At 52.7% G+C, this 21517-nt stretch overlaps 2 protein-coding genes across 4 annotated transcripts; one reads left to right on the top strand and one right to left on the bottom strand.

Annotated features, from left to right (window-relative positions):
- Positions 1 to 4885: 4885 nt before the first annotated feature.
- On the bottom strand, positions 4886 to 10511 carry bag5 (BCL2 associated athanogene 5). 3 transcript variants are annotated; one of them, XM_029258230.1, is made up of 3 exons: positions 10049 to 10511; positions 5631 to 6464; positions 4886 to 5465 (listed from the first exon to the last, which is right to left on the bottom strand). In XM_029258230.1, the coding sequence occupies exons 1-3, from the start codon at positions 10069 to 10071 to the stop codon at positions 4925 to 4927; spliced, it is 1398 nt and encodes a 465-aa protein (XP_029114063.1). In that variant the 5' UTR covers positions 10072 to 10511; the 3' UTR covers positions 4886 to 4924. The 3 variants fall into 3 exon arrangements, with proteins under 3 accessions (XP_029114063.1, XP_029114064.1, XP_029114062.1); XM_029258231.1 differs by lacking the exon at positions 10049 to 10511 and adding an exon at positions 9952 to 10042; XM_029258229.1 differs by lacking the exon at positions 10049 to 10511 and adding an exon at positions 9309 to 9753.
- Positions 10512 to 11019: 508 nt separating this feature from the next.
- Positions 11020 to 21250, top strand: coa8 (cytochrome c oxidase assembly factor 8). The gene is made up of 5 exons (XM_018727489.2): positions 11020 to 11267; positions 18916 to 19113; positions 19926 to 19989; positions 20145 to 20235; positions 20701 to 21250. Exons 1-5 carry the CDS (start codon positions 11136 to 11138, stop codon positions 20807 to 20809), a joined length of 594 nt encoding a protein of 197 aa, XP_018583005.1. The 5' UTR covers positions 11020 to 11135; the 3' UTR covers positions 20810 to 21250.
- The last annotated feature ends 267 nt before the right edge of the window (positions 21251 to 21517 follow it).

The raw sequence follows: 21517 nt of genomic DNA, 5'->3' as shown, positions 1-21517 counted from the left end.
CATCGGTGTTATTTAGTGGCTCTGCTGCCAGGTCAGTGTTTGCGGAGTTTCTTGCAGAGACCAGGGAGAGGGAGTCGCTCTGCAGCTACGCCTCTCGATGAGCTCCTTTGGCGGTGCTCTTGGTAAGCGCGCGTAACTGTAGAGGGTGACAGCCGGGCCTCTGAGCTCCTCCCAAGGGCCCCTCCAGGAACCAGGAGCGACAGATGATTCCCGCCCACGTTCTTTCTTTCTTGGTCCTGATGCTTAGTTATATCTTCGTATTCATAGAGTATGTTCATTTAGCTGACACTTCTCCAAAGCAGGGGCACAATGGCACAGCAGGTTTGACCAGGGGGTCTGCAGTTCAGGTCCCACTTGGACTGCCTTGCTATGGACTGGCATCCCACCCTGGGTGTGTCCCCTCCCCATCCAGCCTTGTGTTGCCGGGTTGGGCTCCGGGTTGCCGTGACCCCACTTGGGACAAGTGGTTTCAGTCAAGGCACCCCAAGCAGGACTTGAACCCCCGGCCCACCAGAGAGTAGGACCCATTTAGGATAAGTACCTTGCTCAAGGGTCCTACAGCCAAAGGTGAGGATCAAACCTGTGACCTTTGGGTCCAAGGGCAGCAGCTCTAACCCCTGTAATACCAGCTGTCCCTTAGTCCTAAAGAGTTCACATTCAGACCATCAGATATCGGAAGGGCAGCCAGGAGGAAAGCTCTTTGCTCATGACTCAGATCTCCTAGACACCTCTTGAATCCTTTTGCTGTCTTTCAGACCGGCTTCTGCATCTGTCCTCCATCCTGCGCGAGAAAGACGAGAGTCCAGGAATTCCTCCACGGAAGGTCAAGCCTCGAGCCTGGTCCGGTGCGGATGTGCGAGTGGAGGCTGAGCTCACCGCACAGATGCGTTGGCATGTGCCGCTGGCCTGGAGGGATTATGTAAGGCAGCTTAGCGTGTCCAGTTGTGTGTGCGCGCACGTGAGGACATTTCTCCTGGTCTCTGTAACTGCAGCCCAACGCAAACTCTTACTGCTCGTAGATTTGAGGTGGAGGGGGTTGAGCCCATATAACAACGCTCACGGGATAGCGGCTCAAGAGGAGGGCGAGACAGACAAAACGCACGATGTCATAGCTGCGCTCTGTTCGTCGCTCCCACCAACAAACCCTTGCTGGAGAATTTCTCACCCAGTTCTTTCTGGCAGCGTGGAGCGTGTTTGGCCTGGTGCGGCAGTACATTTACGCTCGCTATTTGTAGGCCACGCTCTATAAGACGACACGACGAGACCATCTCTCTTAGGCGAATCCGCCTGCTTTTTGCGCAGCGGCTGCTGTGCCGTACGGTGTAACAGTGGACGGTCGCGTCTCTCGCACCGCGGCCCTTCGCTCGGGAACAAGGCGGACGTAGCGGGGAGGCCCTGCGCTTAGCCTGGGGAACGCTGTTGGCGACACTCGTCCCTGAGACCGTCCCTTCCATTTCACACCATCTGTTTCATACTGGGGTCTGAGACCCGCTTGGGGTGCCTCGCAGTGGACTGGCGTCCCGTCCTGGGTGCGTCCCCTCGCCCTCCAGCCTCGTGCCCTGCGTTGCTGCGTTAGGCTCGAGTTCGCCGCGACCCCTGCTTGAGACAAGTGGTTTCAGTCAATGTGTGTGTGTGTGTTGCATACTGAAGCATTCTCCACTCCTCTGGAGAGGTCGAACGCGCCGCTCTGGTACAGACCGGAACTGTGCTGCACAGTCCTCCTAGGGCCAACCTCACGTCAAATGCCACATGATGCTACGCTGGGCGACTCCTGCAGGCCATCTGGTGGCCACTTGAGGAACTTTGCTTTGACTCCTCGTACGTTTGTGCGCGTGGCGGCGTTTTCTCTTCCGGCACCCAGATGTTCGCAAGGCTCCGCTCCTGAGCTGCACTGATGATGCGTGCTGCAGTCGCTTAATCCGCCATCTGTCGTTTTACATGCCTCCGATCGCCGGACTGTTTTTACTTTAATCCGCGCCGAGCGCAGCTCCAGCACGGCCCGCCCGAACCTCCAGCGGCTCTGATGGGGAAGTGTGCGGAAATGACTCGTCACGGAGACTGATGATCTGCAGCTCTCCGCGGCTGGGCATCCCTCGTGCGAGACGGCCGTATTTACACGGCCGCATATGTATGGAAACCGGGTGAGAATCAAAGTGAACTTGGAGGTTCTCTCAAGCGGACTATGGGGTGACTCGTCCGGCAGCCGAGAACACGATTGCACTCGATGGGTGGCGCCAACAGACAGCTGAGGGCTGATGTGCGAAAGGTGAGGTGTAATAAGTACAAACTTCCCGGTCTTTTAGCGGGGGACTCCCCTCCCCACAATCTCTCTAGGGACCTCCTGCTCTTCCGGTACGCGGGGAAACCACAGCACTCTTCCACTCGTATCAGTCGCATTCTGCAATCTCGGAGAGATGGAGGGGGATGTAAGAACAGCTTGGACTTTGACACACGGTGCACACAGGAGCAGGAGAGCAGTGACACCGGGGACCAGACCGTCCCCTTGTTTTCACTCACTTCAATACACGTGCCCATGCCTGATGCGTCCTTGTTCCTCGTCGTACAGCTCCGGAAGCGGAGGGGAAGATAACGTTTCTCACCAGGACATACATGAAGATAAATACTTTATTTGGCTGGGCTGGGAAAGAAAACCAAACGTACACGATAGAAGGCTTTCATCAAAGCATTCACGCAGTTAGAAACCCAGTGTGCTTTTTTTTTTTTTTTTTTTTATCGAACAAGTATTTCCAGTCCAGTTCACAACGTTCACAAAATTCCTCACCACGATCAGCTCGGTAAATGACGACACCTGCCACCTTCATATGCACTTAAATACCACATTTGTCACTTCAAAATATTTACAGCAACGAAACAAAACAAACTCCTGTCATGAATAGCAGCCAAACAAACGTACGTATGGTGTGTAAACGGGAGGCGCTCCGTCCTCGGCCGTGCGGCTGGAAGAGAAGAGCAGACGCCAGGTGATGCTGCGCACCTCTACCGCCGGCTTCCTACACGCGGAGGACGCGGCGACGGTGAAGCGTGCAGCTTAACACTTTCCGAGCGACGCAAGGAAACGATACGCTTTGGTAGTAGGGACATGTAACGTAACCGAGACATTCTTCAGCTACATTCCGCGTTCACTGTCAACTCTCGCTTTCCTGTAAGGGAGGGGGAAGCCGCAGGTGGAAGGGAGCCGAGGTGCACCGCTGAGGGACCGCTGCGACCTGAGGGCCCAGATGGGAGTCCCGGACTGGACGGCCACAGCGCTGAGCTCACAGGCTCTTCAGGGGAACTCATTTACTGGCTGCTTCGTCTTCGCTGTGTTCTCCAGGCACTTAGCTGTCGTCGCCTCCTCCGGGGTCAGAACATCAGATTTAGCAAATCGATCGTAACCGAGCTAAACATTCTCGAAAGATTTTGGTTCATAGATCACGGGAATTAATAACGAGCGTTTCATTTTACGTCCCGACCCTGTCGACCAGCTGTATAGATGCACTTTCTAGACAAAACCGCAAGGCGTGGAGCCTTTTCCTAGAAACTGACGGAACGGCAATGGACCGGAGTGCCAGCGGATGAAACTCGCTGGATCCTCAGGAAAAACTCCGGTCCAGTCCGTTGGGAGGAAAAGCAGGTGCCACCCTCCCGCGACACCTGTCTAACCCCGGAGCGGTGAGCTCAGAGCAGCGGGTGCTGGGATTTCCGCTGGCCGACCGTCCGTCTCCACGGATGCAACGGCAGTGCGGCAGGTTGCGTGTTGGCTGTGTGACCCGAACCTACGAGTGGAGCAGAGGGGCTCGGTAGGATTTACAATCATGCTGCATTATTCGTAAGTGCAAATCTCAGCCAGCAGCGTGTGCTCGGTCCTTCCTGGACCATTGCGGGATCCACAGAAACACCACCCCGTCCTCGGTGAGCTGTGGGTTGGGTTCCGCTGCCCTGACGCAAGGCGCGGTCCACGGGGCGATGACCCCCATGACGCTGAGGCAGGAGAGGAGGCTCTCAAAGGAAGGACAATGACAAGGAAGGCACAGAGATAGAGGTGCTTCTTACACTGGACTATAAATAGCTCCCTGCGGTCTGCAGAGCGGCAGCCCAGCTCGTCATGCCTGCTTCGATCACGTCTCCCATAAAAGCACGTTGACGCTTAAATCGCCAAGCCCTGGGCTTCACCCTCTCGCCATCAACTGTCCGACCAAATAAAGTACCACGAACCAACATGTGCACCAAACCAGCGTTACTTGCGAATCCTGGGATGGTCAACGTGTCGTCAGCGGGGCGATTCGTACTCGTACCCTCTGCGCTACTTGTCGGGGTTAAAGATGCAGATTGAGCTCTTTCCAGTAACAACGTACAATCAAGCGGAAGTAGTTCCGCACGATCCGAGCCACAGCCGCCGACAGCTGAGGAAGGGAGGGCCTGCAGAGCCGGGAAAGCGAAGCTAGCGCCACCGCTCCGGGCGGACAGGCACACGTAAAGAATAGAGGAGATGAGATGCCATCTCTGTGCAATGGCGGCCCTTTGGAGAGCCATACGGGAATGGCAGGGAGCATGGAAGACCCTCAGTGGGTCAGTACTCGTCCTTGGGCACTGGAGCTCAACGATGAGCGCTACTAGCGGGGAAGGTTTCGGGAGGCGACGCATCTGCTTAAAGCACACGATGAAATAACGCCGTGACTATTTTTTTCTCGCCAAATCCAGTTGCTTCGCCAACATCATTAACAAGGACGGTGAGAGACAACCACTGCAGCGTGACCATGTTAGCATTTACACGTTCTCCACACGGATGGTCTTGGCGCACATACAGTTCTGTCCCCCAGCCGCTCAGCTCTCGTTCAGTTCCTGTGTCTGAGATGAAGGTAAAAAGAACGGGGTGGAGGGGTGGGGGGTGGAGGGTTTGGGGGGTGGGGGGGGCTCAGATGGGTCAGTACTCCCACTCATCTGTTTTCATGTCAAGATAACTGAGGATGTTCTGGGCGATCTTGACCGCCTGCTTGCGGGCCACTTTGGTGCTTTCGTCGCCCTGGGTGTCCACAGCGTCCAGGGTCAGCAGCTGTTTAGTGAGCAGCTCCTCCAACATCATGTAGCTCTTGTCGGCCCGCTTGCCATCAAAGCCCAGCACCTGGGCCTGCAGCTCCGACAGGCTGGCCAGCACCTGCCACACGGCCCGGTGCGAGGGGTGCTCCTCGGAGCCGGGCAGCCGCCTCGCCAGCGCCTCCCACAGGTCCAGGAACGTGATGACGGCCTGTACCTCGAGGACGGCGCGCCGGCGAGCCTCGCGGATGCAGGGGTTGCGAGCGGTGTCCACCTCGTCCAGGTGGGTGAGGAGGCCCTGCAGCTCCGCCTTGGGCCGGAAAGCGAGCTCGCCGGTCTGGCTCTGCCTCAGCACCTCGGCCTGCAGCTGGAAGACACGGCCTCGCACGGCCTCGATCTGCCGGATGGAGTCGTTCTGAGCCAGGTCGTACCTGCCGCGCGCAGAAAGCATTTTATCAGTCAGAGCATTTGTAACCTACAGAGGAACACAGATCACAATAAAAGAAGGCTAGAGGCTGCACTTCAGGTGCGCTCCCCACACGGCCTACGAACCGGGACCAGGCGGCCCGTCTCTGATGCTGCTACAGGTGCCCCACCTGTGCGTGTCATCCCCTTCGCCCTCCAGGTCCAGGTGCTTGAGCAGCCCGTTGATCTCCTCCACGACCTGCTTGCGGTAGTTGCGCACTGCCGCGTTGTCCGAAACATCCAGGGCGTCCAGCTCCACCAGCATCTCGGTGAGGACGCGGGACAGGTGGGCGCAGCTGTCGCGCCCGCTGAGGCCCATGAGCAGCGCCACCAACTGGCTGCGGGCGTTGCTCACCTGCACCATCACCTGGTTGATGTGCTGCACGGCGGCGTGGGTGTCCTCCGATAGAGGCAGCGTCTGCTGGCGCGTGCGGCCTTCCACCACCTCCTGTACGGCGCAGAGGCGGGTCAGCGCCCGGTAACGGGCCTTGCGCAGGGACACGCGGCCCCCCGTCTTCACCTGGGTGAGCCGCAGCACGAGCTCCTGGAGGGCGTCCACGAGCTCGTCGCTGATCTCGGCGGCGCCGGCCCGCTGGGGCGCCACCACGCCCTCGTCCACCAGCCGCTGGGCCTCCTGACTCAGCTCCTCGATGGCCAGACGCGAAGGGTGCGTTGCGTTCTCTTCCAGGAGCCGCAGCAGCCCCTCGACCTCCTGGGCCGCCCGCTTACGCGCCTGCTGCAGCTGGGCACGGCCCTCCGTCTCCACCTGGTCCACCTCCACCTGTAGGCGGCTCAGCTCGCGCTCCAGGCGCCGATACTCGCGGTCACTCTGCAGCCCGCTGAAGGCGCACACCTGCTGGCCCAGCGAGGACACCTGGTTCTGCAGCTCGAGGAGACGTGCCATGGAAGGGTGCTGGTTGTTCACTTCCATCCTCTTGCCACCGTCAAAGGGCTTCCCGAAGAGGCTGCAAAACGAGAGGTACCGTTAGCATGCGTCAGCCCAGGAAGGCGCAGAACCGACGGCTCCGGGGATCTGAGCGGAGCCCGCATCCGAGCCGAGCTCCCAAACGGACACCTCCGTTATGCCTCGTTTTGTTACGGGAAACAAAGGAGTGCGTGGGCGGAGACGGCGGACGAGTCATTCCTGTTTTGTGCAAGGTGGTCCGAGTGACGGTGCTCTTCCACTTGTAAGGACAAGACAGGTGACTGGTCTCAGGTGTGCAGTGCTGGCTCAGACTGTGTGGCATGCTGGGAGCTGAAGTGAACCAGCCCACCCCCACCCCCACCCCCACCCCCACACTCCCTGTAAATAGCAACCGCCTGACAAATCGCTCCCTCTCTTCTGCTGGGTGAGGTCCATCCAGGTACTGATTAACGCTCTGCTAATAAAGCCACCGCTCATTTGGCAGAGCGACTGCCTGCCTTTCAGGGAACAAGCGGCTCGGGGTTAATTACAACCAAAGTGGTATTACTGCGGGAAATTCACTATTGCTCACACTGAAATTATACTTAGGTCAGATTAATATTTAAGCACTGGGGAAGACACACGCACAGACACACATCATCTGAAGCCGCTTGGCCCAAGCGGGGTCACGGCAAACCGGAGCCCAACCCGGCAACACAGGGCATAAAGCTGGAGGGGGAGGGACACACCCGGGACGGGACACCAGTCTGTCGCAAGTCACCACAAGTAGGACTCGAACCCCAGACCCGCCGGAGAGCAGGACCCGGTCCAACCCACTGCGCCCCCCGGGGAAGTTCATTCCACATAAAGACACTGGTTACAGTTTAATAACATGTCATAAAAAGTTATAAACACGGGCAGCTGGTAGCATAGCAATTAGAGCTGCTGCTGTCGGACCAAAAGGTCGCAGGTTCAACTCTCGCCTCCAGCTGTTGTATCCCTGAACAAGGTAAAATAAGTAAAAATTACCCAGCTATAGCAATGGGTAAATAACTTTGTAGCTTAACATTGTAAGTCACTTTGGAGAAAAGTGTCAGCTAAATGAATAAATGTAAATGAATATTTGTCTCCACACACACAGAGTCTAAGGGCAATTTTAGAGCCACCAGTTCTCCTGAAACACACCTCTGGACTGTGGGGGGAAGGGGGCGACTCCCATGAACACAGGGGGACCATGCAAACTCCACACAGACTGAGTGAGACTTGCATCTACATCCAACAGTGCTGCCCAGGTACCGAGAGGCACCAGCACTGCCCGCTGCGCCACCATGCTGCACTCTTACCACATTTCATGGACTCTCACACAGCAGTGAGGCCACATCTAAACACGACGACTGTCTCTTCCTTGGTGTGGCAGCGTACACGTGAAAACGAAAAGCACGCAGCGCAGAACTTTTTCTTCACGATGGGCAAAAAGTCAAGCAAAAAAGAGAAACGTGGTAAACGCGGCATTGCTCACAAAGAGTGCGGAGGGAGGACTCGATGACTGAGACTAAAGGCTGCTAAAACCTGGATCCTATCGAGAGACATCGGTAAGTTATGTGTCGCTGGATCCCAGACTTTGAGGACCGAGGTGACCGTACAACATTTTACCGGTAGTCAGCACTGCAGCTGCTATTGTACAGCAACGTGTCTGATGTCACAACAGAACCCTTAAAGGGACAGCGCAGCTCAACTGGGGGTGGGTTTACATATAAGCAGCTGCATACACTTCAGCCCGGATCAGCGACAGCATCCACAGGTCCTCCAGGGGTTACACGGCCTCTTTTCTTCAGCGCGGTCCATCTATCTGTTCCAAGAAATGCACGAAAAACATACAGGAGCCTCCCTGTGATCCCCTGTACCCGGTTTAGCTGAGAAATGCGGTACCTTTTGTCTGCACACCCAACCTGACAATGCAGCGTCTTTATTATATGCAGCATCCGGCAATTTCTGCCAAAAAAAAAAAACACTTCTCTTCCCAGGCACCGAGAGCCCAAAAAAAAGCCTCTCTGCTGGGTTTACATAAGCGGTTCTCTAAGGCCTACATCGGCACTGCCGCGCCACTGACAGCACCGTATTAAAATCCGCTTTCGGAGATCACGGGTGCAGCGATGCAGATGTGTTTTGGGACGCAGACGCACGGAGGGGAGGCTTTCCGCCGGCGCGGCCCGTAACCGAAACGACCGCCTAACCGCGGCTGCTGAGGACGCCCGGAGACGCCCTCGGCCCTCCGGAACGCGGCAGGAAGAAACGCTTCCGGCCAACCTGCCTCCTCGCCGCGCTGAGCCGGAGGCTGGAAGACACAGTGAGTCACGGTGTTTTCCTGCACCGATGGAAGGGCAGGGGAGAAGCGCTAGGGGTCACCGGTGGATGAGTCAGAGTGGCGAGCGAACGGCGGAACGCTCCCCTGCCTCGAGGTGTTTACCCTGCGGGGAAGCCAGTGCTCTCGCACGCACGGCGAGGAGCGGGACGCTGGATCGCGGCCCGCTCGGACACACGCAGATGGGACGGAGCGGTCCCCAGGCTGCGGTTCGCAGACACGTGTCCCTCTGGTGCTGCACAGGAGGCCAGGCTTCCCGCCACAGGGCCGCGATCGCAGCGTCATGACACGCTCCACGTGGCCCCACACTCACGCCGCGTTCTGAGGGTAAAGGAGACGCGGCTGCTTGTGGGATCGTGAGTCCTCTGACAGGCGCGGTGGCTCGGCTCGAGACCCCCCCACCCCACACACACACTGTGTTGTGTGTAAGCAGCACCCTCGCGGAAACACAACCCTCTTCCGCTGTGTACAGTAAGCGGATCACCTGCAGCGCCCTCCGGCACGGAGCCCCACCCCCGGGTACGAGGGCCCGCGCGCGCTCACCTTCTCAGCACGCCGAACACGCTCGCGCACATGATGGCTCGAGGCGCCGTCTCGCTCCGCGGTCGCGGTCACGGTGGTGGTGGTCGTCGTGGCGGGGCGTCCGGAGACGATCGATTCGATTGGTTTTTTTTTTTTTTTCCCCCCCCCTTTTTCTTAAATTAAACAAGCCGCGATGCGTACCGTGTGTGTGGAGGGAGTTATGTGCTCCGCGACTCTCTCCCGCACTGGCCGCCCCTCCCACACACGCGCGCGGGGGGAAGGTGGGGACCACTGTAGCTGTATGGGGGGCATCGGCCGCAGCCCGTCTCATCTGTGTGTCGCGAACAGCCACGCGCCGCGGCACCGACAGGAAACGTCTCTGAAGCCACACGGACCGGACGCTCGTCGCCGCGCGCGAGGCGAGGAAGCAGCGCGTGTCCGTCCGTGGGAATCCTTCCGCCGCCCTCAGTGAGTGGGAGTATCGGGCCGATGGGTAGTGGAGGATTTCCCACACCCGCACCGATAACCCATCACACCGGCGGCGTCCACGGTGCCAGAGCACTGCTTTTGTACAAGCCAAGGCACAGATTTATCGGTCATCATCCTCCCTGCCTCAGCGTGTTACGCGGCGGAGCACAGCGGCGCGTAGCTAAAAGATAGTTACCTGCTCGGCCACGTAAACGGCAACAATACTGTACAACACCCTACGTCGACAGTACGACAGTTGCGATGCCCGAGAGCTGTTAAAAGCCTAGTCTTACCTGCATAACCAGCGAACGGCCATTTGAGCTGTAAGAAAACAGACAAACTCGGGGCAATCGGCATCACCCTAACAACAGGGAGGGACGCAGTAAGGGCGGCTGGCTGGCCGACCGAAATAATACCGGGAACGGCTGTTAAGCCCAGTTTGTAGAGCAATGGTGGCGAACCGCAGGCCTTGTTAACGAAGAGTGCCCAGCAACCAGGTTCATACTGTACATCTTTGAATCGCTTTGTTCTTGTCTTGCTGGCTAAGGAGCGCAATGTGAGCTGGCCAACTGCCAATAGACACCTGCAACAGACTTAGAAAAATTTACGGAATACTTGAAAAGTAAGTGATACATTTTCACTGAGCTGCGAGTAATCTCTGGAATCGAGCGTAACTCGTTGAATGTTTTGGTCGGCCACAATTGCGACTGCTCACAGAGACCCTCGGAGGCTGAGCTGCGATGAACTGGTTGCCTAGCGCGGTGCTTTGTATTTATCACATTCTGTTCCTTAATATTTATATTAGTGACAAGAACCAGCAAAGCAGTGCACACAGAAACGGAGAGAAATGTTGTGGGTCATGTGCTTGTCCTTGGCTTGTATTTGAAGCCCCTGAAGGAATTTTTGGGTCTGAATGTAAATATCGCTCCGGAGAAAACTGAAAAGTAGCGTCTACTACGGTGTAACGTGAACGTCACATCTACCCTTCAAAACAATTCACGCATTATAAACAATAAAAATGTCTTTACATTGTTTCATTCTGATAATCGATCATCATAGTCATGAGAGGGTGACTCTAAGTAAATACATCGCATTATCAGTTTCCCAGACTTTCAATTTGTTTATTTAATACAACCCGTATTGGTCAAATCAACATGTGGTACAGTATAACCCAGCTGCCACTACGAGTAGTAGTGCGAACAGAACTGTTCGTACATTCTAGAGGATTTCAGCGCGAGCGCCTCGCTGTAGCGGATGTGTGACACTAGGGGGCGGTGCGCGCCGTTTCCTGTTCCGGTTCACCGAAGAGGAAGAAGGAGCAGAAGACGAGTTGTTATTATTCCTCCTGCAGCGGAGGTCAATGATGTAAATGGGAGCGAAATGTTAGCGAGAAGAACCCGCTCCGCGTTCTGGAGGTCGTGCAGCCTCTGTGAATCCCTGAGGAGCTTCTCCGGCAGCCCGGCGGCTCGCAGAGGGAGTGAGAAGAAGAGTGGGAAGCACAGAGCCAGCGAGGTTCGTGTGTGTGTGTGTGTGTGTGTGTGTGTGTGTGTGTGTGTGTGTGTGTGTGTGTGTGTCTGTCTCTCTCTCTCTCTCTCTCTCTCTCTCTCTCTCTCTCTCTCTCTCTCACGTGGATAAACTTTGCTTATCATAAGTCCACAGCACAGCAGAAGTACACCCCTCCCGTACACGAGCGCAGTGTGTCGCCGGAGCGCGTGCTGCACAGACAGTCCTTACACTAAGTTACAGTTACTAATACTTGGCTGCAGAGCACCTCCTCGGGGTGTTGTTAAGTTACTGTGTTTGTCCGGGGTTAATAACTCCTTCAGAGGAGTACAGTCGGGGCGAGACAACCCGCAACGTTCAGATTATAAATGCCTGCTCTTAACCACTCCGCCCCCTGCTGCACACCTTCTGTACTAGGAGCACATTCCTGTGTGTGTGTGTGTGTGTCTGTGTCTGTGTGTGTGTGTGCGTGCCCTCTGGCCCTCATGTGCAGCGAGGCTCTGCACCGATTGTAATTGAGGGTAATGCGGTAGAGTCACAACATTCCTTCACAGCACAGTGTTGTCAGTGATGTTCCTGGAGGCTGCAAAGACAGGTCTGGACTACAACAAAAAAAAAAACCTCTCAAGTGCCCTACGTGGAAGGGAAGAACAACGGCAATTGAAACTGTCAGCACCAAGCAACAGAACAGAAAAGTTTTTAAATTGCTCGCCTGTTCATTTCTTCTACTGCAGTAAAGCGTGACAATTTCCCAAAAGTAATGTTAAAAGCAATATGAAGAAGCTTTGTGGGGATGTAATGTTTGTAAAAGAATAAAAATCAGAATTTAATTCCTTCAAAATATGGCCAGAATTTTTCAAAAATTGCAAAAAGGATTATTATTTTCGAAGCATTAAAAAGCCTTGTTTTGAAAGTAAGTTAAAGGTAATAATGTTAGTATCTGGACCGTTCTTGATGGGAGTCTCGTGACGAAACCTTAAGTGTGCCATGAGACCTTTACCTGGCGTACACTGCTCTCAGTGCTGGGTATCTCGCACTGAAGTCCTGGTGGCCTTGAGAGATGCCGCATCTCTGGACTCTGAACTTTGAGCGCAGCCCTTCCAGCTGGGCTTTTGGACACTCCCCTCGACCAGATAGTTTACCCAGGTTCAGGTCTTAGTGACCTTGATTCAGCTGCATGGCTGTGTCCGCTGTGAGCTCTCCCAATGCTCTCCTTCAATTACATTAAGTATTTAATTAATTAAAAATATTAGAATCCTGCTACTCAGTGCCCCAGGTCGAGCTAGTACAAAAGTAACATATATTTGCCATATTTATTACAGTTACACTTAGCACAGGACAACATGCCAGCAGGTAAGGCCACCCCAACTCCCACCAACCCGGTACTTTGTCTGCAGCAGATGTCGGAAAGACTCTTTCCGGAGTCAACCCACAGAAAGCTGTGGGTCCTGACAACGCACCTGGCCGGGTACTCGTGGAATGTGCTTTTCAGGTTGCAGATGTCTTCACAGACATCTTCATCATGTCCCTGAGCCAGGCAGTTGTCCCTGTGTGCTTCAAGACGACCACCATCATCCCTGTGCCGAAGAAATCATCTGTGTCCTGTCTGAATGACTGCTGACCGGTTGCACTCACGCCTATCATCATGAAGTGCTTCGAGCGGCTAGTCATGAAACGTATAAAGAGCAGTCTTTCCACCACCACGCTGGACCCATTCCAGTATGCCTACTGTACCAACCGTTCAACAGAAGATGCCATATCTGCTACCATCCACCTTTCCCTGACCCATCTGGACAAAAAGGACAACTATGTAAGGATGCTGTTCATTGACTTCAGTTCAGCATTCAACACAATCATCCTTCAGAAATTGATTCCAAAGCTGAGCCTGCTGAGTCTGACCACCTCCCTCTGCAACTGGATTCTGGACTTTTTGACTGGAAGAGCACAGTCCGTCAGGATTGGCAACTCCAGCACACTGAACACCGGCACTCCCCAGGGCTGTGTGCTAAGTCCATTGCTGTTTACCCTACTGACTCATGACTGTACTGCAAAGTACAGTTCAAATCATATCATCAAGTTTGCTGACGACACTACAGTTGTGGGCCTCATCAGCAACAATGATGAGTCAGTATACAGAGAGGAGGTGAACCAGTTTGCAGAATGGTGTAAAGACAACAGTCTGTCTCTAAATGTTGATGAGACTAAAGAGATAATTGCTGACTTCAGGAGGACCTGGGTAGACCACCCACCTCTGCACATCAATGGAACAACTGTGGAGAGTCAAAAGCTCCAAGTTTCTTGGTGTGCACATGACAGAGGACCTCTCCTGGACCCTGAACACCACCTGCCTAGCCAAGAAGGCCCTCCAGCGTCTCCACTTCTTACAAAGGCTGAAGAGAGCCAAACTACCCCCTCCTATCCTCACTACTTTCTACAAAGGGACAATAGAGAGCATCTTGACCAGCTGTCTCACGGTGTGGTACAGGAACTGTACAGTCTCTGACCGCAAGACCCCACAGTGATGCATGAATGGTAAGGACAGCTGAAAAGATCATCGGAGTTCCTCTTCCTGCCATCGACTCCACATACAAAAACCGCTGCATCCGCAAGGCCACCAGGATTGTGGATGACCTCTCTCATAGACTCTTCGCCCTGTTGCCATCTGGCAGGAGGTACAGGAGCATCCGCGCCACCACCAGCAGACTCCCCAACAGTTTCTTCCCTGAGGCAATCGGACTACTCAACACCCAGCTACCTCCCAACACTCATCTGGCTCCGTCGAACAGTTAACTCAGCACTACACTACACCACAACTGCTTACAGCTCACAGCCATACCTGTGTCCACGTCCTGTTCTGTGTATTTATTTTTCTTGTGCCATGTTCTGTGTTGCATCATGGTCTCCAAAGAAACATCTTGTTCCTCTGTACACAGGCTCTATAGAGGAATGATGATAATAACAATTTGAACTTGAACGTAGGAATGCCTATCGCTCAACACCTATACCAGAAGCACAGGGTGTGAGGCCGGGCACTCCCTGGGTGGGGTACCAGCTGATTGCAGTGTGACACTTTGCATTTACATTTCTATTTACTCCAAGGTACATTAAAACATTTTTTAAATTACTTTAAAAGAAATATTTAATCTCCACAACCTCCCGTCCCAATTTGTCACTTAACCATGTTCAGTGTTTGCCAGCTTTTAGCCAGTTTCAACTTTATTATCTACACAATGAATGAAAGATTAAGAAACGAGGCCCCTCATTTTATTTGTGAGATATGTTCTGTAAAACCCCTTCGTGAACCGCCACCTTACCGTGGTGGAGGGGTTTGAGTGCCTGAATGACTCCAGGAGCTATGTTGCCTGGGGCTATATGCCCCTGGTAGGGTCTCCCATGGCAAACAGGTCCTAGATGACAGACGAGACAAAGTGCGGTTGAAAAGCCCCTTATGAAGAAACTAAAACCAAGGCTTTCGTTTACCCTGCCCGGTATGGGGTAACCGGGGCCCCACCCTGGAGCCAGGCCTGGGGGGGGTGGGCTCGCATGCGAGCGCCTGGTGGCCAGGTCTATGCCCACGGGGCCTGGCCGGGCTCAGCCCGAAGCCATGACGTGGAGCCGCTCTTCGGTGGACTCACCACCTGCCGGAGAGACCGTAAGGGGCCGGTGCATTGTGATTTGGGCGGTGGTCGGGGCCAAGTGCCCGGCCGACCCAAACCTCGGGCGCCAACTCTGGTTTTTGGGACTTGGAATGTCACCTCACTGGCGGGGAAGGAGCCTGAGCTGGTGCGGGAGGTTGAGAGATACCGTCTAGATATAGTCGGGCTCACTTCCACTCACAGCTTGGGTTCTGGAACCACTCTTTTCGATCAAGGGTGGACTCTCCACTATTCTGACGTTGCCCAGGGTGAGAGGCGGCGGGCAGGTGTGGGCTTATTAATAGCCCCCCAGTTTAGCCGCCATGTGTTGGAGTCTACCCCGGTGAATGAGAGGGTCATCTCCCCGCGCCTTCGGGTCAGGGAACGGTCTCTCACTGTTGCTTGTGCTTATGTGCCTAGTGGCAGTGTAGAGTACCTGGCCTTTTTGTAGTCCCTGGAGGGCGTGCTGGAAAGCGCTCCCACTGGGGACTCTCTCGTTCTACTGGGAGACTTTAACGCCCACGTGGGCAGTGACAGCGACACCTGGAGGGGCGTGATTGGGAGGAACGGCCTCCCTGATCTGAACCCGAGCGGTGAGTTGTTATTGGATTTCTGTGCTAGTCACGGTTTATCCATAACAAACACCATGTTCATGCATAAGGGTGTCCATCAGTGCACTTGGCACCAGGACACCCTAGGTCGGAGGTCGATGATCGACTTTGTAGTCGTTTCTTCTGATCTTCGGCCATATGTCTTGGACACTCGGGTGAAGAGAGGGGCTGAGCTGTCAACTGATCACCACCTGGTGGTGAGTTGGATTCGATGGCGGGGGAAAAAGCTGGACAGACCTGGCAGGCCCAAACGCATAGTGAGGGTCTGTTGGGAACGTTCGGCGGAGGCCCCTGTCAGAGAGGTCTTCAACTCCCACCTCCGACAGAGCTTCAACCAGGTCCCGAGGGAGGTGGGGGACATCGAGTCTGAATGGACTATGTTCCATGCCTCCATTGTCGGGGCGGCGGTTTGGAGCTGCGGCCGTAAGGTCTCCAGCGCCTGTCGCGGCGGCAATCCCCGAACACGGTGGTGGACACCGGAGGTAAGGGATGCCATCAAGCTGAAGAAGGAGTTCTATCGGGCCTGGCTGGCTCATGGGACCCTTGAAGCAGCTGACGGTACTGACGGGCAAAACGGAACGCGGCTCTGGCAGTCGCCGCGGCAAAAACTCGGGCTTGGGAGGAGTTCGGTGAGGCCATGGAAGAAGACTTTCGGTCAGCCTCAAAGAGATTCTGGCAAACCGTCCGGCGACTCAGAGGGGGGAAGCGGTGTTGCACAAACACTTTACAGTGGAAGTGGTGCGTTGCTGACCTCAGCTGAGGATGTCCTCGGGCGGTGGAAGGAGTACTTTGAGGATCTCCTCAATCCCTCCGACACGCCTTCCGTAGAGGAAGCTGAGGCTGGGGACTCGGAGGGGGACTCGTCCATTACCCTGGCTGAAGTTGCTGAGGTAGTCAAAAAACTCCTCGGTGGCAAGGCTCCGGGGGTGAATGAGATCCGCCCTGAGTTTCTCAAGTCTCTGGATGTTGTGGGGCTGTCTTGGCTGACACGCCTCTGCAGCATTGCGTGGAGCTCGGGAAAAGTGCCTCTGGACTGGCAGACCGGGGTGGTGGTCCCTCTTTTTAAGAAGGGGGACCGGAGATTGTGTTCCAACTATAGGGGGATCACACTCCTTAGCCTCCCTGGGAAAGTCTATGCCAGGGTACTGGAAAGGAGAATCTGACCGATAGTCGAACCTCGGATTCAGGAGGAGCAATGCGGTTTTCGCCCTGGCTGTGGAACACTAGACCAGCTCTATACCCTCACTAGGGTGTTGGAGGGTTCGTGGGAGTTTGCCCAACCAGTCCATATGTGTTTTGTGGACCTGGAGAAGACATTCGACCGTGTCCCTCGTGGCATCCTGTGGGAGGTACTTCGGGATTATGGGGTTCGGGGCTCGCTGCTACGAGCTGTTCGTTCCTTGTATGACCGGGGCAGGAGCTTGGTTCGCATTGCTGGCAGTAAGTCAGACCTGTTCCCGGTGCATGTTGGACTCCGCCAGGGCTGCCCTTTGTCACCGATTCTGTTCATTATCTTCATGGACAGAATTTCTAGGCGCAGCCAGGGAACGGAGGGTGTCTGTTTTGGTGGCCGCAGGATCTCGTCTCTACTTTTTGCGGACGATGTGGTCCTGTTGGCTTCATCAAATCAAGACTTGCAGCTTGCACTGGGGAGGTTTGCAGCCGAGTGCGAAGCGGCGGGGATGAGAATCAGCACCTCCAAATCCGAGGCCATGGTTCTCAGTCGGAAAAAGGTGGATTGCCCCCTCCGGGTTAGGGGGGAGCCGCTCCCTCAAGTGGAGGAATTTAAGTATCTTGGGGTCTTGTTCACGAGTGAGGGAAAAATGGAGCGGCAGGTTGACGGACGGATCGGTGTGGCGTCTGCAGTAATGCGGTCATTGTACCGGTCTGTTGTGGTGAAGAGGGAGCTGAGTCGTAAGGCGAAGTTCTCAATTTACCGGTCGATCTATGTTCCTACCCTCACCTATGGTCATGAGCTCTGGATCATGACCGAAAGAATGAGATCGCGGATACAAGCGGCAGAAATGAGTTTCCTCCGTAGAGTGGCTGGGCGCACCCTTAGGGATAGGGTGAGGAGCTCAGTCACCCGGGAGGAGCTCGGAGTAGAGCCGCTGCTCCTCCGCATCGAGAGGAGCCAGTTGAGGTGGCTCGGGCATCTGTTCCGGATGCCTCCTGGACGCCTCCCTGGGGAGGTGTTCTGGGCTTGTCCCACTGGGAGGAGGCCTCGGGGCAGACCCAGGACACGTTGGAGAGACTATGTCTCCCGGCTGGCCTGGGAACGCCTTGGGGTTTCTCCAGGGGAACTGGAGGAGGTGTGCGGGGAGAGGGAAGTCTGGAGGACTCTGCTCGGACTGCTACCCCCGCGACCCGGCCCCGGATAGCGGAGGAAGATGGATGGATGGATGTTCTGTAAAAATCTTGGGTGTAACTAACATTACAAAATACTTAGAACTTTCATTTTAACATTATTAGCTTTGAGTGACATTAAAATTAAGCCTAATTTATAGTTAATTAAAATAAAAATAGCTTTTCTCCACAAATTCCTATTTAATGTTAACCGTTGACTAATGTCATAAACGTGCACTGTGCTTCCTCTTGTTATTGATTGGGCATCATTCAGGAATACCTGACACAGCTGTAAACACTGTGGAACTGAGTTGAATGAAGTTGCTCCCACACTCCTATTTTGGTCTATTTTACTGCGAACTAATGACAGAGCAGAAACATGGGTTCCTTTTGCTATGCACCAGACAAATTTTTGAAAATACAATAGTCACTAAGTGCAATTAATAAACAAATAGTTTTTAAATTAGTGACTCAAATTTTTGTAACATGGGTAGCCAGTGTACAGTATTTTAAGCTCATAACATTCTGTATCTTAGCAGTTAAATATAAATTGGCCTTTTAAGCATTTTTATTCTGTGCCATCCAGTGAACTAGTAGAACTGCCCTTCAGGCTTCTTTATTACATAAGAGCTGAGTGTCCATTTGCTTCTTTTCCCCATTAGATAATGTGGCTCCTTGCCTGTGCTCTCAAAGCCCTTTTTCCCTGTGTTTTTCATTCAATTTCTGCTGGGAAATCCAAAATACAATGCAGATGCAGCAGTTATAACTAACTACTGGGATAAAACAACTGGATGTTGAGGAGAGGAAAACAAGAAACCCTTCCCACTGAGAAGAAAAGGAGAAGAATAAAGTTCTGGGGCACATGTACAACTGGCTGCCCACCCCTCACGGGCATTCTACTGTGGTGACTGGGGTCCTGCGTGGATGTGTCTCGAACAAAAGCCCGGCATGTCTGTCAGGCAGAGGCTTTTGCTTTTTAGGTCTACTTTTGTGTATGAGGTATTATATATGTATTAATCTACGTGTCCTAATTTCCTTATGGTGACTTTTTTTCTGTCCCCTCAGAGATCTGATTTCATCCCTGCTGCGGGTTCCAAACACGACTGGATTGGCCCCCCTGACAGGCTGTCAAATCTTAGGCCAATTGTTTACCACATCCCTGAAAATGAGAGTCCACTAGAGAGGCAGCTGAGGCACCTGAGACAGGAGACTGAAGATTGGAACCATAATTTCTGGACAAATCAGAACATCACCTTCAGCAAGGTTAGTGCCTTTTATGCCCTGAGGTGTTTGCTCAGAATGTGGCTCATTTTACTATACTTTTACTGGAGTGGCTGTAACTAGAAGAAAGATATTTATCCGAACCAAAGAAGTTTGTAGCTCTGACAGTGGTAAACTTTACCAGTTTGCAGACCTAAGTACTTTGTGATATCCATCTGGTGAGGTACCTTGGTAAAGTATATGCTGATGGTGCACTTGATAATTTTTGAGTTTATAACTCACCTGTCAGGCGCAGTGCCTTAACTGCAATTTGACATTCTGCACATAACAGTAGTTTATTAGTCAAACTGTTTTTCTGATCCTACCGTTTTGCTGGTACACATGACTTAAGTAGCAGCCTATAGAATATAAGATTAAAAAGTACAATTTAGGAAACACTAACCATGGCAAACAAAATTACAATGAAATGTCAGAATAAAAATAACAGTGAGATGGCCAGAATGAGTGACAAAAGTTTAAAATAAAAAAAAAAAAACAAAGGGAATAGTCTTACAAGAAAATATTTATTATGCTGGAAAATGAGAATAAAGTCATTCAAGAGAACCTTATATGTGCAAGGTGTATTTTTCTTTGTAAATGAAAGGAAAATTGAACAGAATTGAAAACAATTCATTTTATATCATAGCAATGAAAAATATTGTAATTGTATGTTTTTACCAGCAGGCGGCAGCCTTGCATTGTAAAAAAAATTGCACTGGTTCTGGTTGTTTCAGAGTGGTGTTGGTTGTTGTGAACTGGTATTGGTTGTTTCATTAATGTTAAGAAAATGTATGTGTCTGACTTTTTCCAATAAGGAAAAAGAAGAATTCATCCAGTCTCAGTTTAAAGCAAAAGGCTTGAGCATTAGAGATGAGAATGGTGAGTAAATGCTGTTTACATCCTATTTAAGCTCAGCCATTCTCCTGTTCCCACAGTACCCTTTTCCCTGAAATAACTCTGTGCAGTCTGCAGCGACATCGAAACACTGTAAGCGACTTGCCTTCATGTAGACACCATTACGTGTGTGCCTTCAGGAAGGAGGAGAACGCTGAGCAGTGAAGAGATGGCCGTCTTTTACAAAGACTTTCTGGACAAGAACCGTGGGAAACATGCCAGCTACAACAAGTGAGTTAACCCTGGATGAAGTACAATTAGGTGTATACCACTCCTTAGTGAGGTGGAGTGTATTTCTTATGGGCTTACAGAATAATAGTCACAGTGTTAAAAGGTACAGGCTCTGTGGAAATAACGAACAAATTAGAGGCTTTAAAGGCAGCGAGACAGATAATAGGAACCGATTACAGTCGGAGCGTAAATTTTTCAGCCGTGCAGAATCCACAAAAGGGTTATATTTCTCTCCTGTTCAGGGCATTCAGTAGACATTCTTCTGTTCAGTCCCCCCTCAATTATTTAGCTGAAATAGGGCCTGTTGGAACCACACTGTAACTTGACCCAGCAGTGAAGCAGCATTGGACCAGAAGGGAGAGAAATTTTGGGTTCTGCCTTCAAGTTTTGTGAAACTTCTGTGATTCCTATGGCAGTTCTAAATGGCAAATGGCCCTGCATGTGCCTTTGTTCCCCTGTCTGCAGGGAGTGGTACAGACGGAACTTCACCATCACATTCCTAATGGGGAAGGTGTTCCTGCACAGAACCTGGAACAGGCTGGCTGGAAGGTGGAGGAGAACCACCCGAGCCTGATCGTGTCTGGTGCTTAATGAAGAAACCTCTTAGAGCGCCTCTTTTCGTATCTGGACGGTGTCTTCCTTCAGGCACTGCTGAGAAGCCAGGTGACTAATAGCAGATCCAGAAATGGGACGGGGGATACCTGCTGCAGTGCAGTTTGCTAAACGGGAACACGCAGCTCCCTGCAGCTGGTGGATGCACATGGAAAATGGACAAGAGATGCAGCTGTAGCATGAGTGTTTTCAGACTTTTTTGCACTACAGTTATCTATGGCTTGAGTGGTATGGTTAAACATTGTAAATCAATATAGAAAGATCATGTCATGAAACAGTGATATGTAGAAGTTTTATAACAGATTTTTCTCTGCTTTGTTATTCACTTACAGTGTTTTCCTAGACATCCTGGTAGTGTCTAAAAGTATGATGGTTGGGGATTAAAACATTCTTTTATAAATTCTTCACTGAGTCACTGTCCATAACCCATGTAATACAGACCCTGTCATATCACTGTGTGCTCTCAAACTGGAACAAAGCTGTCATTCAGGTTTCTTCCTCTTATTGTCCTGTTCTTCTGCTTTTTGGTAACTTGAAGAAAAAGCCATTGTGATGAAATACATCACCGGAATGAAATATTCCTTTGTATTAATTACATTTTAAGAGTCCATTCTTTACAGTTTCCTTCACTGCCAAGCTGGTAGGTAGGTACATAAAGCCTTCAGCTCCT

Source organism: Scleropages formosus, chromosome 15 (genome assembly GCF_900964775.1).
Source record: "Scleropages formosus chromosome 15, fSclFor1.1, whole genome shotgun sequence".
NCBI lineage: Eukaryota > Metazoa > Chordata > Actinopteri > Osteoglossiformes > Osteoglossidae > Scleropages > Scleropages formosus.
The sequence above is the reverse complement of the archived record's forward strand: the minus strand, read 5'-3'. Positions and strand labels throughout refer to the sequence as shown.